Raw genomic sequence first — 12,405 nt, forward strand, 5'->3', positions numbered from 1 at the left:
AGTAAGCCGTACAAGAATAATAACAAAGCAAGCTGTAAATGCACAATCAGGAAGCAGATAAAAAGGTTTGTGATAGATTACCTGTATATCATATGATACCGGCTAATCTGAGCACATCATAAGAGATGAAATTTCTAACATGGTGCTCAGGTTGGTGTTCCGGAGATTGTTTTGAAACAACTTTGACGTTACATGCTTTTCTAGCACGAGACAATGCCACATAAAGCTGACCATGGGAGAAACACGGCTGGGGAAGATAGATGGAGACTTGGCTTAGTGTATGTTTGCCCTTGTGACTTGTTTATCGTCATTGCAAAGCTTAGTTTTATAGGGAATTGTTTCCTCTGAAATTGGAAAGGATAATTGGAAGATGCAGACGGCCGAAGCCTAATTCGGGGTATAAAAACATGGCTTCCGCTGTGCTGCCCAGTCGTGATCATGCATTCAATCAGATTCGGGTAGAAATTCTTGCATATCATACGTGTCCCATTGCACAGGCCAGACGAAGGAAGGATATTGCGAAGCAGAAGAACTGGACAATTTTTCTTCAAGACGAGCTTGTATGGGCTCATTCCACCTGGGCAGAGGGTGTGTATAAATTCAGGAGGATAGATCGCGCTATTATCATCAAGAACTGTATCAAAACTCCTGTACATAACAGATTCTCCAGGGAATTTGTCTATCAGGGTAGCATTGATATCATCAACATCTTCATTCAGGGGGGTCAGTATAGCCGTTGTTGTGAAATTGCCTGGGGTGGACCTGCAAACATCTACCTCGGGGAATGCAATTGCAGTAAGTTCGGCAATAGGATCAGAAGCGACCTCATGTTAGGTTATGATACATATGACAATTCATAAATCATGCGGAAAAACCATTTAGCCAGGAATACATATTATTTACACATAATCATATAGCATAGTATAGATGCATACTCTTTGTTGCGTGCCTTCCCTAGCTGCGCCCGAACCGAACAAGAACAAGTCTTTAGGACTCCAAGTGTCGTCCCTCCGTAGATAGTCCACAGCACGTCCGGATCCGCCTCAAGATTGACCAACTAGAATCGCCCTTAAGGTACTAATAATTTTCGGCACTTTTAGGCAAGATATGTGACTGAATTTTTCTCTCAAAAACTCACTTTGAATACTTGAAAACTCGTTATAAATTGTGAACCCAGGCCACATATTTATAGGGGTATGGAAAGAGAATTGGAATCCTACTAGGATACGAATTAATTAAATTAGAATCCTAGTGAAACTCTTATTTAATTAATTTATCTTTTAGGATTAGGAATTTAATCATTAAACGAATCCTGTACGTTTTAGGTTTCGTATGTGAACACAAACACACACGCACGCACAGCAGCCCACGAGGGGCGCCATGCGCGCGCGCGCACAGCCCTAGCAATGCAGCCCACGACTGCCGCAGCCTTGGGCGCGCGCTGGGCCTGCCTTGCGGTGGGCCTGGCGCAGCCTTGGGCTGGCGTGTTGTGGCGCGCGTTTCCCTTGCTGGACGTGGGCCTGGCTTCGTGCTGGGCCTTCGTCTAGCAAGCTCGTCCGATGCTAATTCGTACCACGCGCTTCCGATTAATTTTCCGATTCCGGAATTCATTTCCGATACGAACAATATTTAACATTTCCGATTCCGGAATTAATTTCCGTTTCGAACAAATATTTAATATTTCCGTTTCCGGAATTATTTTCCGATTCCGATAATATTTCCGATTCAGACAATATTTCCGTTTCCGGCAATATTTCCGATTCCGGCAATATTTCCATTTCCGATAATATTTTCCGATACGTACCATGTTTCCGTTTCCGGCAACATCTACGACTTGGATAATATTTATATTTCCGATACGATCCATATTTCCGTTTCCGGCAATATCATCGTTTCCGGAGTATTCATTTCTTGCCTGTGACGATCTCAGCTCCCACTGAAACCAAGATCCGTCGATTCCGAATATCCATAGATGGAGTATTTAATGCCATTAAATACTTGATCCGTTTACGTACTATTTGTGTGACCCTACGGGTTCAGTCAAGAGTAAGCTGTGGATTAATATCATTAATTCCACTTGAACTGAAGCGGCCTCTAGCTAGGCATTCAGCTCACTTGATCTCACTGAATTATTAACTTGTTAATTAATACTGAACCGCATTTATTAGACTTAACATAGAATGCATACTTGGACCAAGGGCATTATTTCCTTCAGTCTCCCACTTGTCCTTAGGGACAAGTGTGCATTTCCTAATTCCTTTGTCGCTCGATGCTTGCTCTTGAACATAAAGTAAGAGTTGTCATCCTTATTATGTCCAGAGGTGTTCCTCGGTTTCAGAGTTCAACTGATCAAATAAACAGATAATCATAGCCTATGATTCATCCGAGCACGGCCATGCATTTCACAGTTTCTAGCTCTCCGAGTGGCCTTGTACAACTTTTAAGCATCTCATCCCGATTTATGGGAGGACAATCCCAGTCTTGTGATCTTGAGACTAGACTTCGTTTGATAGGTGATTACCTGAGCGTTGCCTTTATAGCCTCCTTTTACGGTGCGACGGTTGGTCAACGTCAAAGTAACCAGTTCTCAAACAAGTAATCTCAAATCACTCAGGTATTGAGGATTTAGTGTCTAATAATTTTAATGAAATTTACTTATGACAGATTTTCATCTCTTACAGTAAAGTTTCATAGGTCTTGTCCGATACTAGTCTTCCCAAAGTAAGTATCTATGCAAATGATTATGACATTGCCATGTCCACATAGTTCAAGAAACAAAACTACTAGTCATCTTGCATTCTAATCGTCTAACGTTTTCTATGCGTCCAATTTTATAGAAAACTCCGACTAGGGACCATTTTCAACCTTTGACATTCAAGTTCACTTGATAGAAATTTCTTAGTCACAGGACTGGTCCTGACAGTCTATCTTGAATATATCATCAAATTGAAGGGACTCATCATTTAATACTAAACCAAGATTAAATGGAATATGAAAATGCATTTCATATATGATAAATGTTCAACCCCAATGTTTTACAACCATGGGCCTCAAACCCATCTTCTAAAACAGTTCATGGAATTTCAAAGCTATGCTTGATTTCCAGTGCTACAATGTAAGTGTTGCTTCTCACTTGTTGCATAGGTTTAGTTATCATGCTTTGCCAATCTTAATATCCTTTTCATCGAATGTTCTTCGAGATAGATGATAAGATCTTTTGAGTATGTTTATTTTGTGATCTAGTCTTTCTCGCTACAATGGTGGTTCTACGCATTTCTCAATGAAGAACCATCAAGTTAGCAGACCTTTTTCTTGCTTCAAGAGTGGTTCTACGCATTTTTCAATGAAGAACCATCAAGCCAGCAGATAGGTGATCTTCCCAAGTTTAGTGAAGAACTCTTTAACATAAACAACCCTGTTTTATTACTTCTTAGGCAATAAGTACTTTTACTTCAACTGTTTAGGTTGCTAGTGATGCTTTGTTTGGATTTGCTTATCCAAGCAGTTCACATATATGTGGAAGACTTTCCAGCTGTATCTTAGAACATAGAAATTAATATTTTAATTTCCCACGCAACAACGCATGGTCTCCAATCCATGTTGCCATTTCGAAACACGATGCTCTTTAGCTCGTCCTTGTCAATGGTTAACTCCAAAGGGTCTTGCTTGATCCTTTGCCAGTGTTTATGTGTGTAGCATCAATATTTAGCATATCTTTATTTCCTTGAATCAAGAACTATTCCTATGTACTCTTTTCAAGTACCATAAGTATTCTTGATCTCAATCTAGTTGATCTTCACTTAGATTAATAGAGATTGGTATATGTTCGTCATGCCTAAAGTCATACGATACGTTTTTGGCGATCCTCATATTATATCATACATGATAAATTCTTTTGCAGAATAATTCTCAATTGAATTCTATTCATGTAACTTTAGCTCATTCAATTTCAGTAGATACTGAATCCAGCTACATTCTTTGACATATAATATAGGTTAAGAATCTCACTTAGATCCTTTGATGTTTTAACTTAGTAAATGCTTATACATAGTTCAAACATTCTTTTACTTAGATTTATTCACATGGGTCGAATATCTCCAATGGAGTATTTCGTGTTTGATTTAGTAAATGCCATTACTTAATCCAAAACAATATTATAAGATCTTTGTAAATAGATCTTAGTACCCAGTATGTTCTAAGTTTCGCCATGGTCCATCATTGATGAATAATTTCAAATCTAAGTCATTAGCATTTGAATGTTGTTTCACAATAGAGAGATATGTGTGTAATACACATAGGACCAATTAAGTTTTAAGTACTCCCACTAAACTTCTTATATATCTATAAGAATCATGTATATTTTATGAAACTAAAATGCTTATTAGCTTCACTTAAAATACAGTTCCAATTCCCAATTGCTTGCTTAAATCTATACTTAGATTTTATAAGCTAGCTTTCCTTTTCAAGCATTTATTTGGATCCACAAATTCTATGACATACTATGTACATATTATATTCCAACATTTGATTGAGGAATACGTTTTGTCATCCAATTGCCATATGTACCAATATGCAATCATTGCTTGAATTATAGACTTAAGCATTACGATTTTGCATGAGGTTTCAACACAATCCATGCCATGAATTTGCTTTTAACCTTTAGCAACTAATCTAGCTTTGTGTGTGAACACAATTCCATGTTTGATGGTTTTTATCCTTAAAACAAACTTGCAACCATTAGGTGTGAAACTATTCTTGCAAATCAACAAAATTTCAATTTTGTCATCAAAACATTGAGTATGTTTTATGGCCTTTAACCAATTAAACATATAGTCTATATATGGCCTCTAACCATTTTAGGGAATCTGGGTTTTCGTCATAGCTTTCTTACAGGTCACAAACTCATTAATCTACATGATAATAGTTTGACTGCAAGTTGTAGGTTTCTTCACTATTTAATAGAAGAATCTCATAGTTTCATTGACCTGATCTCTATGTTTCTTCACTATTTAGTAGAAGAATCTCATAGTTTCAGTGACTTGAATTCTATGCCTACTTGGGTATAGAACATCAAACAATAGAATATCAATAGCCACTTAAAAGTCCTTTGAATATTCTGTTCTCCTTGAAGCACTTGTAAAGTCTTCTAAGAGATGTCTATTCTTTAAAGCCACTTGTAAAGTCCTTACAGAATAAGTTCGGATTTTCTGAAGCACTTCGAAAAGCCTCCGGAATGTCCGTTTATGTTTGTTGTTCGCCTCGAAGACTTTCGAGGTCTTTTTCTCCCACTTTTCATTTTGGAAACGAATCTCCAAAAGGACATTATTTCGAGCAAACAAACATTATGTTCTCAAAATTTCGTGGTAGAAACAATACCCTTGTGTCTCATTTGAATAAATCACAATGAAACATATATCTATACTTGGGCCTTAGTTTGTCGAATGACAAACACTAAGCTCCCACTGAGTTTTGCAACTCTCTAGATATATTTTATGAAAAGTTATTCTGAAATTACTTTTCAATAGCTTTGACGAATTTGGTTTAGTTTGGTGGTAGTTGAGCATTTTGTTTTAGAAATTATAGGAAAAGTCTTTATGATTCATCATTAATCAAATCAAGTACTAATTGACTTCGATTATTCCAACTAAGATATGCCATATCTTATGGACCTAGATTGTGAAATTACAACATACAATCATTGATGATCATATTTGGTCTCAAGTAATCCTGAACATGATCTAACCTAGATCTTTATGATTTCTTGCCAAGTGGATTTTATACTTCTGAATCTTTGAACTAGCCAAACAGATTCAACTTATATCACATTTGAGTAAATAAACCTATATTCACTCAAATCCATGTGAAATAATAAAGTCATAAAACCTTTCTTTAGCTTTGAACTCTATCGTCTAGGCGTTCTAACAATAGTTCATATCTTTTGTTACTTTCAACAAGTAAGACTAGCTTGTCTTAAGTTGATCTAGAAATCAACCAACTTTCAAAAGTCCATTAAAATAGAGCTTTTGAATGTTAACTTGTTGATATGGTCTAAGCAACAATGCCAAAGATTTGTGGAACTCAAATCAAGGGGTTGATTTGAACCTAGTAAAGTTCTTTAAAGAGTTGTTTGTTTTAATCAAGCATATTGACTCATTCCGTAAATGACCATTTCATTCAAATAAACAAACAAACAAGCATTGTTTTTGTTCTTCTGAATGTGAGTCTTTCTGTGTTTGAAGCAGAAATTTAGGTATGCTGATTATGGAACAAAATAGCCATTTAGTTCCAGCCTTTGAAAGGACTTAAAACAAACTAGATGACCCTACAACTAATGTAGCATTGCCATGCTTCATTTCCCACTTGTAGGTCATTAGTGTATCCTAGCTTCCATTGTTTGAGTTATTACCGAAGTAAGAACCTCAAGCGGTATATGATACCAAGGAAGTTTGATTGCTAGGTCACTTCTCTTTAAACATAAATTTATAGGTAGAAACGGAATCGTAAATTCCTTTCATTTGTTCCTCGTTTTCCTATTTCTTGTACCCTTTCTTATAGTCTTAAGAATTGAATTCTTTAGTGTTGACTTTTATACTTTGTTAGACATGTCCAATGTCACCAACAAGGTTCTTTACCATTTTAATTTATGTTGAATATTTTGTTTCAACTAGATGATCTTACCAGAAGCTTCTAAAGTTCTCTAAGCATCGATCTATTCGAATGTCTAGGGACTAGACTCATTCGAGAATTAAATGGACAAAGATATTAGGTTGTTAACCATTGGTAAAGCTGAGCGTATTAAACTCAATGCTTTATGATCTCAAAACTACATTGTATTTTGAATTCACAAGCACCAATTGGTTTGCCATTCGATTTTGATATTCGAAAACAACCATAAAAGTCGCTAAAAGAAACGTACATTTTAAATTGCTCACTTTCTCTCATTTCCGTGAATCGTTCTTGAATTCACTACCAATCGAGGAAATTTACTGTTACCTTTCTAAAAGGATTTATTGCAGTGCAAGATATTTAATTATAAACAATAATTAAAACATACATTGAAGCATGCAAAGTCTAAACATTTATCATGAATAATAACTTGAAAATCAAAGCAATCATGCAATTTCAACAAGTTATTAGCATTTTATTCGAATTTATTGTTCCGGCAGGTGTGAATAAAATGATTCCAAGATCCTAAAATCATTGAAGAACTAAGCACAGTTTGTCGACTTAATCCTAAAACATCTTAGGTAAGCAAAAGCCTTTTGCTAATAGTCTAGAAACTATTCTTGGTTGATAGGTACGTCTAAGAACTTATTAGGTAAACCTATCGATTTTGCCACGACATAAAAGGACTCCTTACTTATATCGTTGAGTTTCACCAAAACTAACATGTACTCACAATTATTTGTGTACCTTGCCCCTTTAGGACCAATAAGTAACACCTCGCTGAGCGAAAACTATTACTAGATTGATGTAAAGGATATCCAAGCAAGTGTATATTTTGGCATGGCACCTTTTAACTCAATTTTTTAAGTTTGGAACTTAAGGCTCTTACTATGTTGGTTAGATTTTAAGTGAACTAAAATCCTTAATCATGCAACATAATCAAGCCACAATCTTATGCATAATGGTGCTTTAGACCAATTACATTCAAATTAATGGTGCGCATACCATATTTTCTATCCTATTTGGGCCATACTAGTCACTTCATAACCTGCAAAACAGTACATATACAATATATACCATTCACCCATTCATTATCATGAATGGCCCACATAGCTGGTTAGTAAAACACATTATGCATCACGTAAACATTTGCAGCAATTAATCAAGGGCACCAATAATCTACCAATTATTCAGTCCTTATTAATTCTAATCAAGTTGTTTTAACCTTAAGGATTTGTAGACCTAATCAAGAGTTTATGACTAAAAGGGCTCCCACTTAAACCAATAAATTCATATGCTTTACTAATTTTAAACATAAAAATGTATTTCTAGTCTAACCGGAAATATACAAATTTAATTAAAATTTAAAGCTCATATGAATTTATAATTGAATCCAAAAAGTTTAACTTAATTTCAGTCGTATTTAAATTAATTCATGATTTTAATTTTAGTAAAATAATTAGAATAAATAAAATTTATTATAATTACAATATTCAAAATTAAAATCCAAGAAAATAATTGAAATTATTAATTTTTTAAAATTAATTAAAATTACGTAAACTGAAAATTTCAAATTAAACATTCAAAACGATCTAATCGCAACGCAAACACCCTACGCATCGCACGCCCATGGGCCACACGCACACAGCCATCGAACAAGTGGTGCTCGCTGCGTGCGCGCCAGCGCTCGACGCACGCGAGCCATCGCTCGCTGTGCGCGCTCGCCAGCGCTTGCTGCGCGCGCTCCAGCGCTTGATGCACGCGAGCCATCGCTCGCTGTGCGCGAGCAATTGCGCGCGATCAACGCTGGGCGCATCGCTCGTGGCACGCGAGCTTGCGCTCGCTCCGCGCGCTTGCGCGAGGCAGTGCGCGTTGTGGCGCAGCTCGCTTGCTGCCCACACGCGACTGCCATGCCTTGCCTTCGCCCATGCCCATTCATCCATAGCTCGTGGCCCACGACACAAGGCAGGGCTGCTGCCTTGTGCTCGTGCACCATGCCCCTGCTCATTGCATTCGTGCCGCACGGGCGACGAGCTCCCTTGCTCGTCGTCGCATGCCCGCACTATACAACACCCCTTAAGGGTAACACAAAGCGTCCATTGCTTTGTGCGTGCAAGTTATATGAACGAATCGCATAAAAATTTAAAATTTATATTTAAAATTAATGACAAATTAATAAGTTAATATTAATTTCATAATTTTAGGGCGAAAAATCGAAAATTTATTATTCAATTGATTTCCGATTATCATGGATTCAAGCCTAGGTCATAAAAATTTAAAATTTATCATAAATTTACAATTTTTATGGTGGTTTTTAATCATAGGTTTCTAACTAAATTATAATTAATTATGAAAATCAAATTAATTCTAAATTATTCTAATTTTCAACAAATTAATCATAACTACAAATTAGATTGCATAATTAACAAGGCTAGGCATTCAAACTTGTTAAACATATACAGTAGGTCAATCAAAAATTCAAGATTTATCAACAAGAATCGCAAATATTTAATTTAACATCTTAAATTTACGAAATTTTGCATTCGAAAAACTAAAACCTTCGAAAAGTCATAGTTAGGCTTCGAATTTGAGAATTCTGGGTTCGGCAGAAAAAGATTATTTTTGTCAAAATTTTAGAATGCCTTTTACATGCGGAATTGACACAAAAATCACTCGATTTGGATGAGTAACGAAGAAACTGCCGAAAAACTGCGTACGTATAATTAAATAAACGCAATTTGCAATTAATTAACAATTACGAAAATTAATCAACCCTTTTAATTCTTGCAAATTTGTAATATTTAACCATTTTCATGCAATTTAGATTATGAAAATAATAAGAGGCTCGTGATACCACTGTTAGGTTATGATACATATGACAATTCATAAATCATGCGGAAAAACCATTTAGCCAGGAATACATATTATTTACACATAATCATATAGCATAGTTTAGATGCATACTCTTTGTTGCGTGCCTTCCCTAGCTGCGCCCGAACCGAACAAGAACAAGTCTTTAGGACTCCAAGTGTCGTCCCTCCGTAGATAGTCCACAGCACGTCCGGATCCGCCTCAAGATTGACCAACTAGAATCGCCCTTAAGGTACTAATAATTTTCGGCACTTTTAGGCAAGATATGTGACTGAATTTTTCTCTCAAAAATTCACTTTGAATACTTGAAAACTCGTTATAAATTGTGAACCCAGGCCACATATTTATAGGGGTATGGAAAGAGAATTGGAATCCTACTAGGATACGAATTAATTAAATTAGAATCCTAGTGAAACTCTTATTTAATTAATTTATCTTTTAGGATTAGGAATTTAATCATTAAACGAATCCTGTACGTTTTAGGTTTCGTATGTGAACACAAACACACACGCACGCACAGCAGCCCACGAGGGGCGCCATGCGCGCGCGCGCACAGCCCTAGCAACGCAGCCCACGACTGCCGCAGCCTTGGGCGCGCGCTGGGCCTGCCTTGCGGTGGGCCTGGCGCAGCCTTGGGCTGGCGTGTTGTGGCGCGCGTTTCCCTTGCTGGACGTGGGCCTGGCTTCGTGCTGGGCCTTCGTCTAGCAAGCTCGTCCGATGCTAATTCGTACGACGCGCTTCCGATTAATTTTCCGATTCCGGAATTCATTTCCGATACGAACAATATTTAACATTTCCGATTCCGGAATTAATTTCCGTTTCGAACAAATATTTAATATTTCCGTTTCCGGAATTATTTTCCGATTCCGATAATATTTCCGATTCAGACAATATTTCCGTTTCCGGCAATATTTCCGATTCCGGCAATATTTCCATTTCCGATAATATTTTCCGATACGTACCATGTTTCCGTTTCCGGCAACATCTACGACTTGGATAATATTTATATTTCCGATACGATCCATATTTCCGTTTCCGGCAATATCATCGTTTCCGGAGTATTCATTTCTTGCCTGTGACGATCTCAGCTCCCACTGAAACCAAGATCCGTCGATTCCGAATATCCATAGATGGAGTATTTAATGCCATTAAATACTTGATCCGTTTACGTACTATTTGTGTGACCCTACGGGTTCAGTCAAGAGTAAGCTGTGGATTAATATCATTAATTCCACTTGAACTGAAGCGGCCTCTAGCTAGGCATTCAGCTCACTTGATCTCACTGAATTATTAACTTGTTAATTAATACTGAACCGCATTTATTAGACTTAACATAGAATGCATACTTGGACCAAGGGCATTATTTCCTTCAGTCTCCCACTTGTCCTTAGGGACAAGTGTGCATTTCCTAATTCCTTTGTCGCTCGATGCTTGCTCTTGAACATGCAAGACTGCCCTGTTTAGGAACATCGCAAGCAAGGGAAGCATCAGAATCTATCGGGATTTTAAACCGAGAGTGAGCAATCCTCCCAGAAGGTATATTTGATGCTGCAATTCCAGATGTCGCAGTTGGTAGGACAATCTTGTTCATCAAACGAACCTCTGCATAGAGAGCATTGTATAGGAAGGTTTTACCTGTTCCTCCGGGCCCGTCTATGAATAATGCACCAGGTTTCCCTTTAAGAACGTGGTCAATAATGCTGTCAAATGCCTCCTGCTGTGCTTGGTTTAATGTGTTACGGGCATCAATACAGTCCCGAGGTATCGGTGCATCAAGTGCATCGATAATGTCTTTTGTTCGCCTGAACTCTTCATCTTGAAAATCATTTAAATGTTGTAGGCCAAAGTCTCTAAATGATTTCCCCATTGCTTCAAGAGATTGCTCAACAGATCTAACAGTGAGCTCCCTTGACCTGCTGTCAGAACTCGGAAACTGGTGCCTATAATCTTCAGAGAGAGCGTCGTAGTATTTTAACCAGAGGGCATTGGGGTCACTTGGCTGGCAGAAGATCAGCACTGTTGAAAAGAGCTGTCGGAATGCAGTCGGCATTTGCACTTCACACGCTTCAGCTAAGCACAAGTCGACAGCGTTGTCTTCCTCTAGCAATTTCAGCCGCAGAGCCGTCTCCTGAAAAGTGGCACACTTATATCCATCAACAGTTCGGAGATGATCAAAGGATCGCGGGCTATCCACATGCATCAGTAATAATCTGAGGAAGTAACGTTCCCCTTCAGCAGGTGCTACAAAAGTGAGCCTGCCAACAACAACGGTCTTGTTGCTTCTTTTTTTCCATTCTTTACCCTCCCACTTATAGTGCTCTGGAAATTCTGCATATGTATAGCCCGTTCCATTAGGTGTGGCAGCATTCATCCTAAAGAATTCTGTAAGTTGAGTTCGAGATCTTTTATCATTTAAAATGATCTCGTCTAAATTCTCATGAGGCATTACCTGGATTGTCTGCAAGTTAAGAAGATGTATTTGCAGAGGCAACACCGATGGAAACATCTCAAACAGATCGAACCCGATTTTCAGCCTCGTGTTGGCCATCATAAAAGTATAGTTGCAAATATTTAGGGTTGTCATTAGTGGGAAGCAAATTAGGGAGATAGTGATATATTTGCCCATGTAGATTAAATACATATATGCCTTTTTCGGTCTTCGAACTTAAGTCCCCCCCAAGGGAGCTAAAAGCAAATAGATTATTGTAAAGCCGTGCATATGTTCTGAAATGCACAGCATCACTGTCTCGGGAATCAAATAGCTTTACAAGCTCATCTGGGTATGCATTGGAAGCTAGTTTAATTTCTCCATTGCCGCAACAAAAGTGCAGCGACTCAAATTGGAACTTCTTTGCAGAACATTTTGGG

At 37.7% G+C, this 12,405-nt stretch overlaps 1 protein-coding gene across 1 annotated transcript; it reads right to left on the reverse strand.

Annotated features, from left to right (window-relative positions):
• Window positions 1-46: 46 nt before the first annotated feature.
• On the reverse strand, window positions 47-12,085 carry LOC110786586 (uncharacterized). Its single transcript, XM_056830960.1, has 3 exons — window positions 11,049-12,085; window positions 482-762; window positions 47-81 (listed from the first exon to the last, which is right to left on the reverse strand). Exons 1-3 carry the CDS (start codon window positions 12,083-12,085, stop codon window positions 47-49), a joined length of 1,353 nt encoding a protein of 450 aa, XP_056686938.1.
• Between the last annotated feature and the right edge of the window lie 320 nt (window positions 12,086-12,405).

Source organism: Spinacia oleracea, chromosome 6 (genome assembly GCF_020520425.1).
Source record: "Spinacia oleracea cultivar Varoflay chromosome 6, BTI_SOV_V1, whole genome shotgun sequence".
Taxonomy (NCBI): domain Eukaryota; kingdom Viridiplantae; phylum Streptophyta; class Magnoliopsida; order Caryophyllales; family Amaranthaceae; genus Spinacia; species Spinacia oleracea.